This window comes from Orycteropus afer, unplaced genomic scaffold (assembly GCF_000298275.1).
Source record: "Orycteropus afer afer isolate SDZICR_OR568_19922 unplaced genomic scaffold, OryAfe1.0 scaffold00612, whole genome shotgun sequence".
NCBI lineage: Eukaryota > Metazoa > Chordata > Mammalia > Tubulidentata > Orycteropodidae > Orycteropus > Orycteropus afer.
In genome coordinates, this window is record NW_006922199.1 from 1,333,411 (window position 1) to 1,355,952 (window position 22,542).

At 49.6% G+C, this 22,542-nt stretch overlaps 2 protein-coding genes across 2 annotated transcripts; one reads left to right on the forward strand and one right to left on the reverse strand.

The window, feature by feature from the left end:
• Positions 1–49: 49 nt before the first annotated feature.
• LIMS2 (LIM zinc finger domain containing 2) lies at positions 50–22,352 on the reverse strand. The gene is made up of 10 exons (XM_042783053.1): positions 22,268–22,352; positions 18,863–19,053; positions 14,307–14,373; positions 13,974–14,094; positions 4,368–4,517; positions 3,521–3,671; positions 2,259–2,351; positions 1,542–1,590; positions 1,297–1,372; positions 50–197 (listed from the first exon to the last, which is right to left on the reverse strand). Exons 1-10 carry the CDS (start codon positions 22,350–22,352, stop codon positions 50–52), a joined length of 1,131 nt encoding a protein of 376 aa, XP_042638987.1.
• GPR17 (G protein-coupled receptor 17) lies at positions 12,002–13,075 on the forward strand. The gene has a single exon (XM_007956394.2). It carries the CDS (start codon positions 12,056–12,058, stop codon positions 13,073–13,075), a length of 1,020 nt encoding a protein of 339 aa, XP_007954585.1. The 5' UTR covers positions 12,002–12,055.
• Positions 22,353–22,542: the final 190 nt, after the last annotated feature.

Genomic DNA, 22,542 nt, shown 5'->3' on the forward strand with positions numbered 1-22,542 from the left:
TGGAGGCCCTCCAGGAAATGGAGGGGGAATGCAGGCAGGCAGGAGGGCCTCAGGCAGAGTTGAGGTCCACAGGCTTGGGGTGGGTCTTGCGGGAGGCCAGCTCTGACAGCTTCTTCAGCCGCTTCTTCAGCTCTAGGGGGAACTTCTCGTAGCATTTCCTACACACAGGCTTCATGTCGAATTCCACAAACTTGTTCCTGGGGGCCAGCAGTCGGGGTATGTCTCCAGGAGAGACCCATACCCCCAGACTGAGTGCAGGGCAGAAGAATGGCTCCTTCCAGCCCCTAGCCTTTTCACTTCCATTCCTCCCAGCAGTCCAGGCCCAGGGTGAGCTTCTTGGCCACAGGTCACAATGGATGGATGGATGGATGGGTAGATGGGCCTCTGGCCCTACATTCCCTCCAAGAAACTTCTCTTGGATTCTGACACTTCAGAAACTTCTATGGCTTCCAGCTGCCCATTGTGTAAAAGCCTGGCACACTGGGCTCCTCACTGCTCACAGTTCCAACTACCTGCACCCTTGGCAGCTAGCTCGATGACACTAGTCTGACTCTGTGTGGCAGTGGTCTCACTCCTGTGCCTTTCATATGCTGCTCCCAGTGCTCAAATGAAGAACTCTAGTGGCATAATGCTTAAGGCATTTGACTGCTAACCAGAAGGCTGGCAGTTCAAACCCACCAGCCAATCCTTGTAAGGAAGATTGGGCAATCTACTTCCATCGTGATACTGCCTCAGAAACCCAAGGAGGGGTGGCTATGAGTTGGATCCGACTTGACGGCAGTGGGTTTGGTTTTGGTTTGGTGCTGAAATGTCCCTCCCTCTCCAAGGCCAACGTCTTTGCCTGTATGTTGGATTTGTTGTTGTTGTTGTCATGTGCCGTCAAGTCAGCCCCTACTCATAGCGACCCCTCCTTGGGTTTCCAAGGCAGTATCACTACAGAAGTAGATTGCCCAACCTTCCTTCCAAGGAGTGGCTGGTGGGTTTGAACCGCCAGCCTTCTGGTTAGCAGTCAAGTGCCTTAGGCACTATGCTACCAGCTCAAGTAATCATTCTTCCCTCACTCCCCATGCCCTCACCCTCCACCATCTCTACCCCCTACATCGAAGGCCTAGTCTGCAGGGTCAGTTGCGATTGTGCATATTCCACCTTTGAGGCTTGGGTGCCAAGGGCCTGGCAACAAAGGGTGCTAAGGGAGTGTCTGATGAAAGGAAAAGCCCACAGAAAGCCCATTCAGCCCTGAGCCCCCATGATACACTCCATAAGAAGGGGAGGAGGAAGCCAGACAATTAGACTCACTTCAGGGTGAGCTTGCTGTTGCAGGTGGAGCAAGAGAAGCAGTTCACACACCAGGCCTTGTTGAGGGCCGACACCACTGTGAGGGGCAGAGGGTGGGTGTGAGGAGACTTTCCCCAGACCAGCCACAAGCCCAGTTGTTCACAGTGAGAGCCAGCTGGGCCTGCAGCTGCAAGACCCACAGCACAGAGGGAGAATGGGGGTGGGCAGGAATGGGGGGAGAGGCCAAGGGACAGAGGGAGACTTACCATCCCCCTCGATCACATGGCTGCAATTGTAGCAGACATCTCCAAAGAGCTGTGGGCCAAGTATGATATCAGTGGGTGATAGCCATTTCTCCCCCCAGCCCAGGGCCAGACACATCCAAGTCCCAGTCCACCCAGATTGCCACTCTCAGTAATCCAATTGGACCTCCTGGGCCCTTCCTGGCAAGCCACAGCCTCAAGCCTGAGATCAAGATACTCCAGCCCATTAAAATCACTTCCATGGGGTGGACAATGGGCTTGGGGCATTGTTTCCCAAAAATGTCCCTTTGCTCCTGCTGGTACCTTTGAGAGGATGCAAGCCAGAGTAGTAACCCCACCCTATTAGCCAACACCAGAGTAGGCAGACAGTTTTACTGGATGCAGGTGGGAGGGAGAAGCATGGCAGGTGGGAGGGAGAAGCATGGTGACATGTCTTCACAACAGGCAATTGAGGAAACTGAGGCTAAGAGAGGGGCTTATTCTCAAGACCTAAGCTGGGAACCAGGATCTGAGCACCCAGGCCAGTCTCTCACTTACAACAGAGTCCAAGGATGGCTCCAGTACACCCTTTCCTGGTCTGTCAGAATCTTGCAGGGCCCTGGCACTCCCACAGTATGTCCAGCTTCTCCAGCTTACTTCCCTGTGACACTTCCCAAAGCCTCTTGAAGGCCAAAGGGTAGGCAGTCTTGCCCAGCTCAATGCACTCTGCCCAGCCCATACCTGGTTGTAGTGTGTCTCACAGTAGGCCAGGCCCTTCTTCTCATAGTGCCGATGCCCCAGGAATGGCTTCTCACACTTGGCACAGACAAAGTGCTGTGGAAGAGAATGGACATGCAGAGGTGACAAGGCAATCTCGGACAGGAGGTCCAAGTGGCAGTGTCTATCCATGCTCACATGACTGGGAGGGGGCTGCCACCTCTTGACTGCCCATTGGGAAAGAGCTTGGGCTCTGGGGCCAGCAAGACCTACTGTGAGTCTCTGGCCCTCAGCTCAAGGAGTCAGGTGTTGGCAAAGTGTTTGGAGTGCATAGGCCCTCAGGTGGTGGCTACCCTGACTATTAAATGTGAGGCACCATCTTGGAAGGTGTGTTGGATCTGCCTATGTGGGCATGTCTGCAAGCCCAGAGTCATTAAGCAACACCTTCCTTTGCAGCAAGGGTTTAGCTATGCAGCTGTCCCCTCCTCCAGGTGGGTTGGGTGTCAGGGCATTAGCATATCAGGGGCAGACACTCTATAGCCTTTAGCCAGATCTTCTCAAACAAGCCACTGAAGGCATAGATTTCTGAGAACAGCTGGCCAAGTCATGTAGGAGGAGGGAAGAATATGTACTTTCCAAGCATTTCCATAAGAAAAGTAAAGCCCACAGCTGAAGGGTGAGTGCTTCAGGTCACTCAGGTGAATGCACTTGAGGAACTCACCAACAGGAGTTTCAGGCTTCTGTGTACTGGGACTATGCACACAGCTGGTTCTCCATTAACCACAAACCCACAAAGTGACCCTAAGCAGAGCAAGCCAAGATTTTCTCATGGCTTTGGAATGCCCCAGACTGCCAGTGGAAGACCTTCAACAAGATGGATTGACCACAGTGGCCGCAATGATGTGTTCAGGTATAACAAGGATTGTGAGGCTGGTGCAGGACTGGACAGTGTTTCATTTGGTTGTACATAGTGTTGCAATGAGTTGGACCCAACTTGATGGCACCTAACAACAATAACAACAGAATGCCAGGAGGAGGAAGGAAGGTGGGTGTGGCTGCCTGACCCTGGTCTGTGCACTCAGATCTCCTGCTCCTGTGGACAGGCTGAGGTCTTAGGCTAGGGTCTCTGGCCAGGGACAGGAAGGGACAGTACTCAAGGGGAAGGTCCTGGGACTGTGAGTGTTGAAGGGCTGCTGGGCTAGACTCTGACCATGACCACACCTGACCCAGGGCATCTGCCTGTTATGGGCCCTGACCAGGGACCATACATGGCCAGCCTCACTCACCTCTACGTGCCACTGCTTGCCCAATGCATTGACCACACGGCCCTCAATGGGCCGGCGGCAGGCCCCACAGATGGGCACACCCATCTTGTCATGGCAGGGCAGGCAGTAGAGCTCACCCTTCAGCTCCCGGGCCTCCACTGTCAGCTCCTTCCTGGAAGACAACATGGGGCCCAGAGATGGTCCTGCTTCTTCTGCAGGGCTCAGGTCTGGCAAGGATCACACCAGCCCCTTCAGCTCAGGGGCAGAGCTTCCTGAGAGGGCCTTTTCTGGCCAACATAGCAGCTTGCTATGATCTCTGGTCTCTTTTGGGACTTCCTGCTCCCCCAAAAGGCCCTAAGGCACGGAATCTCCTTTGACCCCTTATAGAAGGGCACCATGTGTTCAGCCTTACAGCTTGCTGAGAAGCAAGTCTGTTCTCTGTTTTCTGGCTCTTTCTTTCCTCAATCTGAATTGGGCATCTAGGGTAGGCGGGGAGGACTTCAGCATCTCTCTACAGCTTCCCTTTCCTCTCCTGCTCCCTTCAATATTCCATGTCATTTGACCCTGACTCCCTCTCTGCTTCACCATGGCCATCAGTCCCCAGCAGTCAAGGAGCCCAACCTCCTTTGTCCCTGGGTCTCAAGCCAGGCTGCATGTTTCAGGGAATAGAGCCCTGGAAAGAGATGCTTCCTGTAGCCTCCCCTTCCCACCTCCACCCTGTATCGCTGCACCCAGCCCTGCAAGGCCCATTCTCTGGATGTCCCTCACTGCCCACCAGGCTCATCCCTGATCAGATAGAGGTCCCACCATCCCTGCAGCCATATGGCCCTGCCTCTCCTTGGCTGCAGAGACCAGGCTGTACACATACCCACAGTGGGTGCAGCTGAAGTGGTCTGGGTGGTAGGCATCATTCTGGAACATGAGAGGCTGCTCATCAATGACCTGATGGCACCGCTGACAGATGTACTTGCCCAGGCCCTTGGCCTTCTCCTGGTTGTGGCAAGGCCTACAGAGATGCCTATGGGAAGTGGTAGGCAAAGAAGACTGGATTTGGGGGCAGACTGTCCATTCTTCCTCTTCCTCTAAAACCACCCAGGACACCTCCCAGGAGAAGGGATGCCTCTAAGCCCCCACCAGCAGCTTTACACAATGCCTGAGTGCTTCTGGGGGATTAATCCATCAGGACACAATCAAGTCACCAATAAGATGACAAGTGTGTATCCTCTGAAATGCAGCCAAGCCCACAGAAAAGGCAAGAAGGAAATAATACAAAATGTTCATGGTTGCCATCTTTGGCTAGTAGGCAAAAGTGCTACTTTTCTTCTTTCCATGTTTGTGTAGAATAAACATTTGATTGGCATTTGTTGAAAAATTAATTTTACCTTTCAAATGCCTTTCAACAATCATCAGCCTAAATCTCAGCGTCCAGCAGAATGGCCAGTGGGTGCCAGATAGATGACTGCTCCCCCCTTTCCTGCAGGGTCTGCCAGGCCAAGGGGGCTTCAGCATCTACAGGCTCTTTCTGACTCCAAAGACAAACACGGCTGTGTCCAACCAAAGCTCCAAACCCAGGAATTGGGTTACAGAGTCTTTTTTGTGAAGATCACGAAGTAATTTCTGATGTTACTCCCTTGCAGCTATGGACTTGACTGAAAGTCCTAGCCTTCTGCAGGGGAGTCTACTTCAGAGATCAATCCTGACTCAAGATCCTCCGACCAGATTATGGTAGGGCAGATCCTAGATCCAGGGCATCCATGTCCTTGATCCCAATACTTGTTCCCTTTATCTGAGATCTGGATCCTGCACAACATCATTCTCCTTTTGCCCTTTATATATCTGCTCTTCCCAACTGTCTGCATGCTGATAGGTTCAGGGCCAGGGGCCCAAGTGAGGGACCCTGTAAGTACTCACTAAGTTTCTGGTTGGCTCACAGTTGTGCCTCCACTGGCCTTCATGTGACAAGCATAGTACACTGAGTACAGGATCAGTTTGCTCACAAGTCAGTGAATGCATGACTATGTCAAAGGAGAAAGGAGGGACAGTGGATGTCATCGCCCTGAGGCAATAGGACCTGGCTTACCCTTAGGTAATCTCAGCTCCACCAGTAGGCAATGGATGTGGCTGGTAGCTGCAGTTTTCATGACTATGACCATTTCCTTCCTCCTCCTCACCCTTGACCCAGGTACTCTGTGCTCATGACCCCCAGCCAGGCTGCCCCATCCAGCCACACACTGCCATCACCCACAGCCTATCACATCTGCCACCTGCTGGTCTCTCTGTTACAGGCAAATTCATTCCTCACAAACCCATCTCTGAGTATTAGTACAGCATTGAACATACATGGAGTTATTGTTGTTTCAGAGCTATAGAAATTAAGTACTCCCCCAAACCCCACAGCAATCAACTATGCCCTAGAAGCTTCCATCTATGATCACCCAGGAACAGAAGGTCTTTAAGTCCAGAAATGCCTTGCTCAGTGCAGCTGATGTGATCCAGGCAAGAAGGGCACCCATGCCTTGTCCCATAAACCTGTACCCCACTGGTTTTTAGGAAACAGAATCAAGAGGCCCATTGCACTTGAAGGAACCACAGATAAGAAAGAAACATTTTCTCAACAGAACTGACCCCATCACCATATCAAAAGGCAACCTTCCAAACATCTTTTCCAGGTAGAATTAAAATGGAACCTAAGAATTCTAGTAACAAGTTGCAACAGAAAACAAAACAAAACAAAAAGCCAAAACCCTAAGTTTTAAAGTGACATATACTTGGGTTCAAATCTTGGCTCTGCTGCTTCCTAGGTGTTTGTCAATGGGCAAATTACTTAACCCTTTTGAGCTGGTATCCACATCTGTAAAATGGGGCAAAAATCTCAAATGAACAAGGTTGTTGTGAAAAAAAAAATGAGGACAGTACATTTGGCAGGTACTCCCCAAATGGTTGTTGCCCTTGAGTATGCTCTAAATCACAGTGACTCTCGAAGTATAGCAGAATTAAACAATTCCCAGTTCTGTTCCATCCTCATAATCCTTTCTGTGCTTGAGCCCAGCATCACAGCCACTGTGTCAATCCATCTTGTCGAGGGTCTTCTCCTTTTTTGCTCTCTATATTATCAAGCATGATTTCTTCCAAATGGCAGCCACATATATTTTTAAATATTTAAATTTAAAAAAAAGTATGCATAAAAATCTTAAAGTTAGAAATGGTCAGTTGACTTTCTGTGTTACTGGATAGGAATCCCTGGGTGGTGGAAATGGTTAGGCACTCCACTACTAACTGAATGGTAATTCAAATCCATCAAGAGGAACCTGGGAAGAAAAGCCTAGTGATCTACTTTTTAAAAAATCAGCTATTAAAAACCCTGTGGATACGGTCCTACTCTGACATATATGAGGTCACCATGAGTTGGAATAAATGGCAACTGGTTTTGGTTACAGTATTAGAACAATGGGGAAGAAGAAATTTTACTCACACTTACTCCACTCACATTGGTCTACAAATTACACTTGAAAACTCTGGTGTTTCTGTGGGCTGAGTGGGCTCCAATGTTGAATCCATGACACGAGCCAGGGCTTAGACTCAGTAGGAGTTGGGGCAAGCACTGTGGCAAGTAGAGGGGTCTCTGGGAGAAGGAGCTAACTCTCTGTAGTCTTCACTCTGTGGCTTCCCTCCAGAGCCATCTGTGGGATGGGCCTAGATTCAGGAATATGCAGTCATGGCCAAAGGCTGTACTGGATTACTAGAATCATAGCAACAAGTCCAGATGAGAAATTCTACATTGGTAGTTGCCACTACCAACCCTCAAACATAGCCTGGCCATAGGCCTCCTTGGGCTGAGCCTTGGGGACCAATGGTCAGAGGGCAGGAGTGGCCGAGTGGTTCAGGGGAGGAGCCAGGATAACCAAGGGCCAGCCTCTGGGCTGAGCCTATCCCACAGGCTTATACAGTGCCCCATTATGAGGCAGCCTGCAGCTGTGCCCTGCTGAGATAAAGGCCATGATTTATTCCTCATACCCAAACAGGACTTGATTATTCAGGGCAGGACACAAGGGCCCCATAGCAAGTGTCCTGAAAGAGTCTCCTCTCATTCAAACAATCCTCTCTTGCTCCCATCGCCCATTCACAAGACCCTTCTGCTGCACCCAGGGCAGGCTTGGGAACATCAGCCCATTGGCATGGCAGCCAGCCCCTCCCCATGCCAACCACCATTCATAGGAAATTGCCCTGTTCTGAAATGTCCTCTTGTGTCTGTCAGTGCTGCTGAGTCCCCAGTCCACCACGCCCACTACCCAGCCTGAGAATGATCACAGACTTTGCCTCTGTGAAGTGTGCTTGGGGGCTGGAGACACCCTGGGACAACAGTAAGATATTCATGGACTATAGCAAAAGAGGCAATCGTACGAGCAGCCCCATACCACACAAGAGTTCCCTCAGGAATGAAGCAGCCTTTCAGTACCAGAGGAGATGTAGCATCCCCTCTGCTCCTTAAATAGCCAGGCTTCTGCCTGCCTCACCATAAGGGCCCACTGCTCTACCACCTATCAGCTCCAGCTCACCTGCTTTCCTCAGCTGTCATCTCCCTGCACTCCTGCCCCTCCTGCCTGGACCAATGGAGAGAGGTAAGGGGATGGGGCAGGCAGGGAGCTCAGTGGCTGGGCACAGCCAACCACTGAGGTCCTATGTGGGGCAGGAAGGGAACCTTCTCTGTGGTCACAACATGACCTACTGTTAGGAGCTAACCATAGCCTGACCTCAGCACCATAAAGGAGGGGCAAATAGCACCTATACTCTTGCCAGTTTGGCTATGTTGGCACAAGGTGCCAGATGAAGAAATCTGTGGGAAAAAGTTATCAGGCCAGGGAGGGAGATGTGTCCTGATGTGACATAGAAGACAATAGTCACTGGCCACAAACAACAGTGCCACAATAGCCCTCTCACAGATACCATGGCCTTAGCTTGCATATCCATCCTTCTGGGAGGGAGGCCAGAGACACTGACACCTGCCTATTCCACTGATCCCTATCTGTGCAACCCAACACTACCTAGGCCTTCTTGTCAGTGCTACTCTCAAGCCCCATCCCCTACCATTAAGGAACTGGAAGGACTTCAGGCCAAGACCTACACTTTTTAAGGTGAAGTAGTAAGAGTGACTGGAATTTTTTTAAAAATTAGTATCAATTCTCATTATATGGGGGAGAGGTAGAGAAAAGTAGGGATGAGAGAAACCTTAGAACATCAGAAACAAGCCAGACAACAAGATTTGGGGGTCCCAGGGAGTGCATTGCTGCCATCACAAAGGTTTGAGAGGGTTATTGCCAGTCTCCATCCAGGCAGGAGGCAGAAAGCAATTCCAGCCTGCCCACCAGCCTACTGGGAACATTTCCAAGGGCTGTAGTCCAGCTCCTTGAGGAGCAAGGGCCAGGCAGGGTGAGTGTCATGGAAAGAGACCTGTGCAGTTACACAAGATGCCCTGCACAGAAGGCCCATGCTTGGTTTAATGCTCTGTTGCTGTCATCTTGAAAGTCTTACTTTTCAAACAAGGGTCCTGTGTTTTCACTTAAAACCAGGCCCCAAAATTATGTAGCTGGTCCTGGGACTAGGCTCCGAAGGAGCTCCGGGGTAGACTGAGATGAGCTACACTCTCAGCTCTGCGAAGGGGGTGCCTATAAGCCTGGAGGTGCTGAGGTCCCTGATCTGACTTCCAATCATAGAACTATAGCCCAACCCAAACCATCATAGTAAAGTTAGTGGATACTCTGATCCTGTTTCCTAAACTCTAAAATGTATTGCCACCTGCCTCCCAGGACTGGCATCACAGGTGGTTGGTGCCTGTGTACTGCCCTCTCAGTGGGGCCAGGTGAGGATGGACGTACTGGCAGAGACTTGGCCCAGGGATGGAGGGCGCTGGTTCACACATCTCAGCCTTCTGTGTGCCTCTTCTCCCCTGGGTTCAGACAGAAGCCTCTCACTTGATTGGCATAGCCCCTCCCTGAGCCTCCAGGGTTTCCCAAGCAATGCCCCCTTTGCTCACATCTTCCTCTTCTCCTTGCTATAACCCATCCTTCCTGCCCACATCTATCTGCCAAGCTACAGGCTCAGGGGTAGATTACCCAATAACCAAGGTAAGCATGGGTTTACTTGTGTTTACTTACTAATCTGTACTGAATAATTATAAGTAAACACAAGTAAATCCATGCTTACCTTGGTTATTGGGTAATCTGATGCTGAGCAGGACGTCCCTTTCTTCCCTTCCCCACTCTCTGGCTCTGGGGACTTCTCTCTCTCCTGCCTGCAGCCTGGTCCTCACCCCCCAGCACACAGTCATGGTTCAGCCACTCTGTCTCAGGCTGTGTACTGCCTTCCTCTCCACGTTGCCTTTCTGGAGCCCTTCTTTCTAGATGGCTAGAGTAGTGCCTAAGGCACTTGACTGCTAACCAGAAGGCTGGCCTTTCAAACCCACCAGACACTCCTTGGAAGGAAGGTTGGGCAATATACTTCCGTAGTGATACTGCCTCGGAAACCCAAGGAGGGGTCGTTATGAGTTGGGTCCAACTGGACAGCACATAACAACAACAACAACTTTCTAGACCCTTCACTGTGCTCCATGCAAGTCTGTCTCTCTGGCACCTGCTTGAGCTTCCAAAAAATCCTGCTCTCTACATTCTGCATCTTCAAATCTCTGCTCCGTCAGTGTGCTGACTCTAGCAGTCCTAGCAAAGTATCAGATGAGGCAGGTCAACAGGGTCAAATGACAGATGGAAATAGGAATGTCTCCCACCAGGGGCATGTGAATGTGAATGGAACCTTGACAGCAAATCCACCCCTAGGACTGAACACATGCTCCACAATGGGCAGGTGTTTGCACATGAGAGTGTGGAAGATGGAGAAAGGCTGAAATGAAGTAAACACCCTCTCTTGGCCCCTTCTGCAGCCCAGCCCCACAGGTGTTGTCAAGGTGCCAGAGGGGCCTTGGGCAAGGGTTTGTCCAGTCCAACTGAAGCCAGTCAACTCTCAGAAGAGCATGAAAAGCAAGTGCTGAGTTCAAGGTGAGGCCTTGCTGACACTGCCATCCAGTCCTCTCCTGTCCACATCTAGCCACCACCATGCCATGGCTGTTTGTGAGACTCCTCCTTGCATCTCTTCACATCAAAGCGGGAGTTGGTTGCTCCATGGATGATGGCACGGGGAGCACCCTAGGTAGAACTGGGGTTCATCAGGAGTAAGTGGCTTTTTGGCAAAGCCAATAGAGGCTGGCTCCACAGAAGTGGGCAAACTGGGTGAACTAGTCCAGCAGCAGCTGGAAGCCCCCAGGCCCTAAGACTCTCTGGAACTGCAAATACTTGTGTGGAAAACATGTGAAGCTCTTTATTTCTAGGTCAATCTGCTCTCTCTTCCCAGAGGAAAATCACCTCCTGTCTGTTAAACTACTCAGGAGGTGAGATACCCCCTGCTGGCCTAAGGTCCGAGCACAGGGTTCCAAAATGCAGGTCTCAGCCCATTGGGATGTCCCTAATAAAGCTGGTGGGCTGAGAATTGGTAGTCTGGGTGATGGAGAAGGGACTGACTCTTGTCCTCCCCTCTTGTGTGTCAGGATTCGGGGGGAGAAATGCGTAGGCTGCACAGTCAGGGGCTCAAGGAGGAACGGATCATGTAAGTGCTGGAAAGCCCTGTAGGCTCTGGGAGAAATGGCAGGTCAGGAGGTTGGGATTCTGGGAAAGCCAAATTCCTGGGGGAAGGCAGAGGAGGCTGCAGAGGTAAGGCAGAGGCTGTGGGATCCCTAGTAGACCAATTCATCTTCAGGAGTGGAACTTGGGGCCCACATGTGTCACCCTGATTGCCATTTTGATAGTACACCTGGAGCATAGAAGACAAATATTCTCATTATCTCCTGGAGCCATTCCAAGTGGTGATAGCCTCACACGTCATCTCCAGAGCACGGCACTCAATGGAGTGTGGCAACTAGGATGCCTAGAACTGGGCCCAGGATTCGGGGGGAGCAATCATGATGCAACAATCATGAGCATCACCTTCATGATGCTCAGTCCCCAGGCAGCATCCCAGGGCAAGACTCAGGCTCTGGCTTTGTGTTTTGCTTTTTGTTGATATTCAGAACACCTGTGACATGCACCCTCCACAAATGGACACAGCACACACCCTCAGTAGTCATATAGGTGGTACTGGACTCAAGAGAAGAGCTCTGGTGGCATAGTACTTAAGGTATTTGACTGCTAACCAGAAGGCTGGCAGTTCAAACCCACCAGCCACTCCTTGAAAGGAAGGTCAGGCAATCTACCTTCCATAGTGATACTGCCTTGGAAACCCAAGGAGGGGTTGTTATGAGTCAGATCTGACTTGACAGCAGTGCATTGCATTTGTTGTTGTTGGACTCAGGAGAGCTCCACCCCTTGGGTCAGGACTGGAAGATTCTGCCGGTGTCTAGTTTGACTGGAGATGGGGGGCAGGCAAGAGGCTGCATAGAACTTGCGGGTCCCAGGTGCTCTGTGACCCATATTCTTGTTCCCTCTAGGCTTGTGCCCTGGCTCTGCCTCCAGCACTATGAAGGGGCTTGAGGTGGCCACCCCAAGTCTGACGGCAAATACCTCCCTGGCTGCTGTGGAGCAATGTGGCCAGGAGACGCCACTGGAGAATGTCCTCTTTGCCTCCTTCTACTTACTTGATTTCATCCTAGCTTTTGTCGGCAACACCTTGGCCCTGTGGCTCTTTGTGCGGGACCACAAGTCAGGCACCCCTGCAAATGTGTTCCTGATGCACCTGGCCATAGCTGACCTGTCCTGTGTGCTAGTCCTGCCCACCCGCCTTGTTTACCACTTCTGTGGGAACCACTGGCCATTTGGGGAGATCCCCTGCCGCCTTACTGGCTTCCTCTTCTACCTTAACATGTACGCCAGCATCTACTTCCTCACCTGCATCAGTGCTGACCGCTTCCTGGCCATCGTGCACCCTGTCCGATCCCTCAAGCTGCGAAGGCCCCTCTATGCCCACCTGGCTTGTGCCTTCCTGTGGGTAGTGGTGGCTGTGGCCATGGCCCCACTGCTGGTAAGCCCACAAACTGTGCAGAACAACCACACAGTTGTCTGTCTACAGCTCTACCGGGAGAAAGCCTCTCACCATGCCCTCGTGTCTCTGGCAGTGGCCTTCACCTTCCCATTTGTCACCACAGTCACCTGTTATCTGCTGGTCATCCGCAGCCTGCGGCAGGGCCCCCGTGTGGAACAACGCCTCAAGAACAAAGCCATCCGCATGATTGCCATGGTGCTGGCCATCTTCCTGGTCTGCTTTGTGCCCTACCATGTCCACCGCTCCATCTACGTGCTGCACCTGCATAGCCATAGACCCTCCTGCACTGCTCAGCGCAACCTGGCCCTGGGTAACCGTATTACCTCCTGTCTCACCAGCCTCAATGGTGCCCTGGACCCTGTCATGTACTTCTTTGTGGCTGAGAAGTTTCGTGACACCCTGTGCAACTTGCTCTGTGGCAAAAGGCTCATGGGACCACACCCCAGCTTTGAGGGGAAAACCAATGAGAGCTCGCTGAGTGCCAGGTCAGAGCTGTGATGGCCAGCCCTCTGGAAGCTCCCTCTGAACCAAGCTAAAGCCATCCCAGAGGGACAATGACGCCACAGTGGTGCCACCCAGATTTTAGGAGGAGTATGTTCCTCCTCCATGCCCTTTTGCAGAAACAAACAGACATATCAGCAGGTCAAATCCCTCACTCTAAGACATGAACAGTTCACCACCAGGGCAGAGTCCAGGCCTCGGAAACCCAAGGAGGGGTCGCTATGAGTCAGGGCTGACTCGATGGCACATAACAACAACAACAACAACAAGAGCAATTGTGGTGCAGTTTGTTAAGTAGTTGGGTCCTAACCAAAAGTTCAGCAGTTTGAAGCTACTGGCTACTCCATGGGAGAAAGATGTGGCAGTCTGCTTCCATAAAGCTAAGTCTTGGAAAATCTATGGGGCAGTTCTACTCTGTCCTATGGGATTTCTGTGAGTTGGAATTGACTTGATGGCAGTGGATTTGGCTTTTTTGGTTTGGAAGACCTACCACTGCAATGGAATGTACAGTCCTGAGTTTAGAGTGAATTTGGGCAGTCTTGTTGGGGGATTTCTCTCCAGCAAAGCTCAGCCTGTGGATAAAGGGAGGGAAAGGCTGACAGCGGGGTCAGCAGGGTGAGTGGTACACAGGGAATGATGCAGCTCCAAGTCATTTATCCCATTCACTGTCTCTAACCAGCTCCTTCTCCAACCACTTTCCTCCTAATACCAGCTGTCAGCCTGCTCCCTAGAATAACCATAGCCTTAGGGAGACTCTGACTCTTGGCCCCCAGTGTCCCCAAGGTGCACAAGAGGTGGGTACTGTACCATTTCCCCTGCAGGGACATGGTAAGGTGGGCACCAGTAAGTGGCCATAGCTGCCCCTGTCTGCCCAGGGCCTCCTGGCCCACCTCACCTGCCTGCATTCTTCACGAAGCCCAGGTCTGCCAGCTCCATGCCACACAGTTCACAGCAGAAACACCCAGGGTGCCAGTTGTTGTTCATGGCTTTGATGACACGGCCGATGATGAACTCACCTGAGGAGGAGCAGCCCCTGATAGCCCATCCACACCAGCAACTAGCCTGGCTCTTGGGGTGCCCATGGGATCCCCTCCCAGAGCACTGAGAGGCACTTCCCACTGGCTTGGCCAGGTTCTAGGACTGAATGCTCAGAGGAACTCAGGAAGGAACTTGCCCACCATCCCCTGCCCCCCATCCCCACCCCAACCTTTCACCAGGCAGCCCTTACCACAGGATCCACAGCATGGAGCAAACAGCATTTGGAAGTCATGTTCACAATACTTTCGGCCTTCAAACTGCAAATGGAGCCAGAAGAAAAAAGACATGCAAACCACTCATCACTTCCACCAGCTACATTGACTGATCTTCTGTTGGTCAGAACCTGCCCTTGGGAAGGATGGACAAGTACCCGCTTCATGCCACTGCAAGCCACTTGCAGGAAGCAAAGGTTGTACGGCCTCCAGGAGAGGGTGGGAAGGAGGTGAAAGGCTGTAAGGTTGAGAAGAGTAGAGGAGGAGGTGTCAGACTGAAATTGCGATAGTTCCCAGGCCTGAAGTTGAGAGAACTGGCTGGAAAAAAGTGGGAGGGACTTCTTTAAGAGGTAGAGTGGTCAAAAGGTCAAGTCTTAGGGGCCATTGCTGTGTTTTAATGCAAATTGCCCTATTAGTCCTGAGTACAGACTAAGGAGGAGTTTCCAGGTGGGGAGGGAGGACATCAACTTTGAATTCCTTATGTTGCTGTGCCCTATTTCCTATGTGTCTCTTCTGGGAAGCCTAGCTCCCCCAGAAGCCACTAAAGACCACAGGAAGGAGAGCCTGAAGGGAACACAAGAAGGGCCGGGGTCCCAAGGAAAAACTCATGCCTTCAGCCAGCAGAAGCTGTGTGAACTGGCCCCAAACATGACCATGTTTGGGTTTTTCCTGTTCTCTAGAATGTCGTGTTAGGCTTCAAGTAGATACAGCCCTGCCCAGTGACCTACAGGGACATCAGAGTTTAAATAATAGCAACAGATGTTTCTTGAGCACCTACTGTGTTCCAGGCCTTATTCAAGGCATGTGCTCACTCTCCCACTGTCCTGACAGCCGGCCAGCATTTCCCAAGAGGCACGAAAGCAATGGGCAACAGCTGTTTGGCTCTGCCAAGTTACATCCATCCATTAGCCATTGTCATCATCTTCCTTCTAAATATATCCAGGATCTTCCCACTTATTGCCTCCCCTACAACTACCAGTGGTACATTGGTAAACCAACTCTCTAGGGAGGAAAAGTCCTGATCTGTAATGTTTGCCAATTTCTATGGTGTAAATATCCCTCCAGGGCCAATATCAAGTGACCAACATAATGTCCCTGTGTGTGGAATTAAGAAGAGTTATTCTACAGCACACCACTATTAGTGTTTCTGTTACACTAGTAACAGTAGATATAAATAACCTCAAAGGCATAGATAATAGAAAGATGATATAAAATAACTAGGAAATGGCAAGTTTTGAGTGTTTTTACCTTTGTGGGTTTTTAAAATAACATTTCTTTTACCTCTCCATTCACCTCTCCCCCTAGTCCCTGGTAACCACTAATCTTCTTTTACCCCTAGCTATTTTATATAAATGAATCATACAGGATTTGTCCTTCTGTGTTTGGTTTATTTCAACTCAACAGTTTTTCAAGGCTCATCCATTTTATAGCATATTTGTTGTTGTTGTTGTTATGTGCCGTTGAGTTGGCCCCGATCATAGCGACCCCTCTTTGGGTTTCCGAGGCAGTATCACTATGGAAGTAGATTGCCCAAGGTCAAGTACCTTAGGCACTACGTTACCAGAGCTCCTTTCATTTCTCTTTATGGCTCAATAATAGTCCATTGTATGCTGTTATGGATGGAATTGTGACCCCAAAAAGTGTGTGTTGAAAACCTAACCCCTGTCCCTATAAATATGACCTTGTTTAGACATCAAGGCTTTTTTCTTATGTTAATAAGGAGCTCTGGTAGTGTAGTGCCTAAGGCAGGTGACTGCTAACCAGAAGGCTGGCCCTTCAAACCCATCATCCGCTCCTCAGAAGGAAGATTTGGCAATCTACTTCTGTAGTGATATCACCTCAGAAACCCAAAGAGAGGTTGCTATGAGTTGGATCCAACTTGATGGCACATAACACAACAACAATGTTGGGGTAAATCCTAAACCTAATCACTCCTGAGTTATAAAACACCAGGATAGGTACAGAGACAAGACAGAGGGGAGACAGTCACCAAAGAATGCCAAAGAACTCCTGAGGCTACCAACAAAGAAGGAATTCCCCTTAGAGCCACAGCCTGAATTCAGACTTTTAGCCTCCTCAATTCTGCTAGAATAAATTCCTGTTCTTTAAAACCACACATTTGAAATATATTTTGTTACGGCAACACTAGGCACCTGAGAAATATGTATACACCACATGTGGTAGTCAAGAGTATGTGTCAGCTTGACTGGTCCTGGTTTTGAATGGCTGGGCACCTGGATGTAGTTATTCCCCATGATAAGACTGGTAATCAACTCCATGGTGGAATCTGCTGTGAGCAGCTGAGTAGCTGCCTTAGGGATATGGTCTGCTTCCAGTATATAAGAAGATGCTTTGAGAAAGGTCTTGAGCTTTTGGTACATCTGGATCCTTCATCTGGCCAAGTCTTCATCTCAATGACCTGCCAGGTTGTCTGCCAATCTTGGGACTATAAATAGTCTTGAATTAGTGGCCTTCCGTGTTGCTTGATACTTTTGGGACTGAGCCATTTTAATAGTAAACTGTGGTTTTGTCACCCTCAGCAGCCAGCAGCTGTCTGAGTTAAGAGAAACCTCTATTTCCAGTGGGATGGGAGCAAGAAGCAGAGCTGAAGCCCAATGTCAACAGGCCTTCACCCAGTCCCTAGGGGTGGCACTTTGAACTCAGACTTCTAGCCTCCTAAACTGTAAGAGAATAAATACCTGGCTGTTAAAGCCATCCACCTGTGGTATTTTCTGTTAGAGTGAAACTAAAGAACCAAAACACCATCGTTTGTTTATCCATTCATCTGTTCATGGGCACTTAGGTATTTTCTACTTTTAGTTATTGTGAATAATGCTGTAATTAACACTGTTATACATTTGTTTGTTTAACTTTATGAGGAACCACCAAATTGTTTTCCACAGTGGTTACACCATTTTACATTCTGAGCAACAACGCATGAGGGCTCCAATTTCTCCACAACTTTGCCAATGCTTACTATTTTACCATTTTTTTTAAAGTAAAAAATTTTTTAAAAAAAATTAATAGTCATCCTAGTGGATGTGAAGTGGTATCTCATTGCAGTTTTGATACATATCTCCCAAATGGCTAATTTGTTTTTAATGTAATTTCTTTAATTTTAAGTTTATATAATTTAATTTTATTTATTTTGTCATTGTTAAGAATATACACAGCAAAATTACACCAATTCAACAGTTTCTACTGTACAACTCCATGACATTGATTATATCCTTTTCTAAGTTGTTCCTTCCTCATTAACATAAACTCACTGCCTCCTAAGGTTCACACTTAATCTTTCAAGGTACTGTTGTCAATCTGATCCCATACAGATAGTTCTCATAAGAGTATAATTCTCAAGGCAGACATTCTTTACCAGTTAAAGCTAAACTATATTGTGTTGGTTTTAAGAACACTTCAGGGGGTATTTCTGGTTTAAAGTTTAAAGATTATCTCAAAGCAATAGTTTCAGGGGCTCTTTTAGCCTCCATGGTATGTAATTTTTACTAATAATTACTAAATTTTACTGTTGTTGTTATGTGCCGTCGAGTTGGCCCCTGACTCATAGCGACCTCTCCTTGGGTTTCCAAGGCAGTATCACTACAGAAGTAGGATTGCCCAACCTTCCTTCCAACAACAAATTTTACTAATAATTTAATTTTCAATAATGGCTGTGTTTAATAACCAGCCTGCATGAATGTTGAAAACTTAACAATATGCACTTCTGAGCTGGTGTGAACCAGTAGAGGTCCCTTCACTCTCATCTAGTAGCCTCCCTCCTAGTCTCCACACTTCTGTCTCTTCCCCTTTATCATCTCTCCTCAATACAGCAACCAGAGTGATCCTTTTCAAATGACAATCAGATGACATGACCCCTCTATACCCACTCACAGTGTCAAAGCCCGAGGCCTTAAAATGGCCACAGGACCACATGAGATCTGCCTCTTGCTGCCCCCCCACCATCTCCTGCCATCCTCCCTCTCATTTCCTCTGCCTCAACCACACTGTCCTCCTCATTGTGCCTCCAACATCCCAGTCTTACTGCCACCTTAGCACCTTGCACTGGTTGTGCCCTCTGCTGAGTGCTGCTGCTGCAGACCTCAACCTCCTTTAGGTCTACTCAAACTTATTTTATCTTCTCTGTGGGGCTCTCCCTTACCACTTATCCTCCCCATCCTCAAATTTCATATTGCAAGAGCACTCAGCAATATCTGATACATAGTTATTGTGCTGTTGAATCTCCATGAAGGGTAAGTGCCACAAGGGCAGGGTCTCTGTGTCCCTAGTACCTCCAGAGGAGGCTAGATGAGCTGCTGATTCTCCTTCACTGCCATGACAATCAGAGGAGCAGGTTCTGCACTGGCAGGATGCAAAGATGGGCTCAAGGCCTTATGTGACAGCCTATCACCAGGACCATGGCCTTGGGCATAGTCCAGAGTTCCCTATAGCAGGCTCTTCAGTTGAGTCAGTGGCTTGGACTCTGAGAAGGCAGTCTGTCAAGGGTCCCCATGATCCACTGTTCCCCAAGCATTCTTACCTCATAGAAGAGTCCCTCAGGGAACTGCCGGAAGCACTGGGCACACACGAAGCAGTGCTCGTGGTATAGCTCCCCATTGCTGTTGACAATCCTTTCAGCAGGGGCAAAGTGGGCCTGGCAGTGCTGGCACACAGCATTGGCCAAGGCACTGGATATGTTGCTGTAGGGAAAAGGGAGTGGACAGGTCAGGACTGAGCAGGAGTGCAGATAGGAAGCAGGCCTAGAGGGCTGCTCCAGCTGGGCAGGCCCTCCTTTCCTTTCCCTAAGATAAGGAAGGTACCTCTTGCCACCCTAGAGTGGCCTTGGCATTGTGGAGGTGGCAGGGAGGAAGTTCTATTGCCTGACCCTAAACAAGACCTTAAATGTTTTGCTAGGGCATGGAGGGGTCAGAAATTAACAAGAAATCCTGAGACTGTGTCTGGATTTCCTCACTTCAAGGATCCAGAAAACAAAGCCAAAAAAAGGATTTAGATCTAGCCTCAGATTCTTGGACTGGCCCTTAACCAAGTAAATAAATGCACAGCTACCCTATCTTCTGTGTGTCCCCCTCCCCCAAAACTCTGCTTTCAGCCCCAGGACTGACTTCTGGGCACTGCACCAATGGGCAGCCCCTTGTCCTCTGGCTTTCCCATGAGCTGACCCAACTCCCACCCACTCATTGCTGCTGGATTATGTACCCCTCTACAAATCTACAGTAACTGGGTGGTCCACCATGCAACTACTGCCACTCTCTGGCTGCCTACATTACTGGCCCAGTTGCCTCACTATCCTTCACCTATCCCCACTTTCATAGACAGCCTCCTTATTAAAATATCCCCTTCATTCTATCTTACTGTAACACATGCTTTGCTTCCCCCAAAGCAGCCCCACCACACCACCCCTTGTGTCTGCATTCTTGTTCATCTTAAAGTTGGCCCCATGGAGCAGCAGCAGTAAAAGACCTGGCCCTTGGATTAGTCTATGTCTCCCCAGGCTGGGTCCCCTTGTGTTCAGGTAGAGGATTGTGTTGCTTGTCCCCTACATCCTCACACAAGCCTTGGCACAGGAAGATCAGGTGTAGGGGTAACAACCTATTCCTTCACTTGCTGGCCCAGCCCAAGTATCCAGGCAGCAGGACCTCCACCAGTAGCACTGTGACAGGCGCCAGTCTGGCAATGGAACTTCCTCCCTCACCCCAACATTGCTTAGGAAAACTCAGAGAGGACACAGGGAACCTACTTCCATCCACTGGCCTAAGAGACAGAAGAATGGATGGACAGGTTTCTGAATGAACCTGGACAATTGAACCACTGCACTATACAGAATGTCTCCAGGGGTGAGGTGGCAGTGTAACATGGCAGAGACAAATGCACCTTACTCAGAGACAGGCTCTAATCTTGATTAGATTAACAGTCTAATGACCAACAGTCATGGGTCTGGAAGGAGGGCAGAGTTCCTCTAGGCCACATCTCCTCTCCTGTAAAAAGCTGCATTGCACCCCCAGTAAGTGATGTATGTATGACAAAACATAACCAGCACAGAGCACAGGGTCCAGGCAGGGCAAGCATTGGATACATGGAGTTTTGTGTTCATCTTTATTCTGGGAAAAACTCTGGGGGTTTAACTCTGGGAGCTTTCCAGAGTACCTCCACCATGGTCTTTCCAGAAGAAGGCCTGCAGACTGTCTGTGATCCCTGCAAGGGCAAAGGGCCAGAGACATGGATATTTTAAGTCCTCCTTCACACATTCTGACTAAGAATGGGGAGCACAAGTTCTGCCCAGTTATTCCTGAGGAGACAATACCACCCCTGACAGCCAACACAATTTGCTGCAAGATATCCTAACATTTGTAGTGACAGTGTTAGGTTGGTGGGGGTGGTGATGGTGGTGGTGGTGGTGGTGGTGGTAATGTTGGTGGTGGTGGTGGCAGGGAGCGTGCCTCTCTGTTCCTGGTTTTAGATGAAGAAACTGAAGTGCAGAAAGGGTCAGTGACCTGCTGAGGGTCACACAAGAGTGGACCCAGGCTCTCTCCTGTCCCCTCAGCTCTTGGTGACACTACATGTTACTAGGTCCTGTCCAGTTCGCTGACTCATAGCAACCCTATGCACACTAGAATGAAACACTGCCCAGTCCTGTGCCAACCTCACTATCCTTGCTATACCTGAGCCCATCGTTGCAGCCACTGTGTCAATCCATCTCATTGAGAACCTTCTCCTTTTTTGCTGACCCTTCACTTTACCAAGCATGATGTCCTTCTCCAGGGAATGGTACCTTCTTACAACATGACCGAGGTAGATGAGATGAAGTCTGGCCATTGTCACTTCCAAGGAGTGTTCTGGCTGCACTTCCTCTAGTATAGGTCTGTTAGCTCTTCTGGCAGTCCATGGTACTTTCAATATTCTTCACCAAATTCACAACTCAAAAGCATCATATAGGCTAGGCCATTTGAGACTCCTGGTTTCTTCACCTCCAGCCTATACTCTATCCCAGCTTGCCCATTAATTAGAACCTGGAAACATAGCTGTTAGGGCCTGGGGACAGGCTAGGGCTGGCCACAAGGGTTACTTTCCCATGCAGGGTGAGCTCTACCATGGAGGCCATGTCAGCTTTGGCAGGAACTGGTATAACATCATGTGTTCTGCAACCAGGCAGACCAAACTGCAACCTTGGCTCTGACAGGCACTGACTATGTGACCAACAGCAGAGAATTCTGACCCTTAGTTTTCTCATCTATAAAACTGTCCAGCAACATCTGGACATTTTAAGGGTTGGGAGGGATCTACAAGCACAACCAATGTTCCCAACAGCCAGGAACATTGCTACCCCACTTCATGCAACAGATCCTTACTGAGCCCTGCTGGGCCAGGCATTGCTCCAGTTGATGGGTAGGGTTCTACCCAGCAAGGCCTACCACAGCTGGAGGGGAAGCTACATTAAGCATCTTCCATCTCACAGTATTGCCTGTGCCTCTTTCCCCATCATGCCCCCTGAGGCTGGGACCCAAGGCCAGTCCAAGGCCTGCAGCAGGGGTCACTTGGCTCTACACAATGAACTAGAACTCACACAGAACCAACACCACACCCATCCTGGAGGACACTAGAAAATTAACAAACTATCTTGGCCTGCTGTACACACTATGCAATTATAACACTATGCAATTATAAAGCCATGTAAAATCTGTCTGAAATTACAGAGCTTGTTCTGAAGCACTAGCTCTATCATTTGGTCTAACTGATTTATTGCCTTTAAACATGCTATACTGTCAATTCAATAGTAAACAGGGGCAAGGACATGAAGTGGCAGTCCACAGAAAAACCAATCTAAGTGTCTTATATGCAAATATTCACATTCCTGAAACTTCATTCCCCTTGTTATGCTTGCTTGTATCCCTTGAACTTTTGCTATGTTCTCATGTTAAATCCGTACTGTTTAAGTCACTCTCTGGCCCGTTGTGTCCTGGTGATCCTGCCCGTTTGGCCAGCTTCACCCTGGCACTGAACCTCCTGTTCATGCCACAGAAATTGGGGTGGTAACAAGAGGCAGACAAGGGGGCTGGCATTCTAGTTGTCCTCCTGAACTAGGGATTCTCCCTGTGTCCCCAGTCTGTGATGGCCTGTGATGCCCAGTGCAGCCCAGCCAGCAGCAAATCCTCCCAGACACCGGCCCTCAGCTGCTGCTCCCCATGCCCCTCCCAAGCAGCC

Excerpts from the sequence above, each read along its gene's own strand:
- LIMS2 (XM_042783053.1), bottom strand. The coding sequence starts at position 22,352 with ATGAACAGGAGGTTCAGTGCCAGGGTGAAGCTGGCCAAACGGGCAGGA. Across the intron at positions 1,591-2,258 it reads GTGAGACACACTACAACCAG|CTCTTTGGAGATGTCTGCTA; the intron begins GTATGGGCTGGG and ends CTTGGCCCACAG. Across the intron at positions 1,373-1,541 it reads CCATGTGATCGAGGGGGATG|TGGTGTCGGCCCTCAACAAG; the intron begins GTAAGTCTCCCT and ends TGCCCCTCACAG.
- GPR17 (XM_007956394.2), top strand. The coding sequence starts at position 12,056 with ATGAAGGGGCTTGAGGTGGCCACCCCAAGTCTGACGGCAAATACCTCC.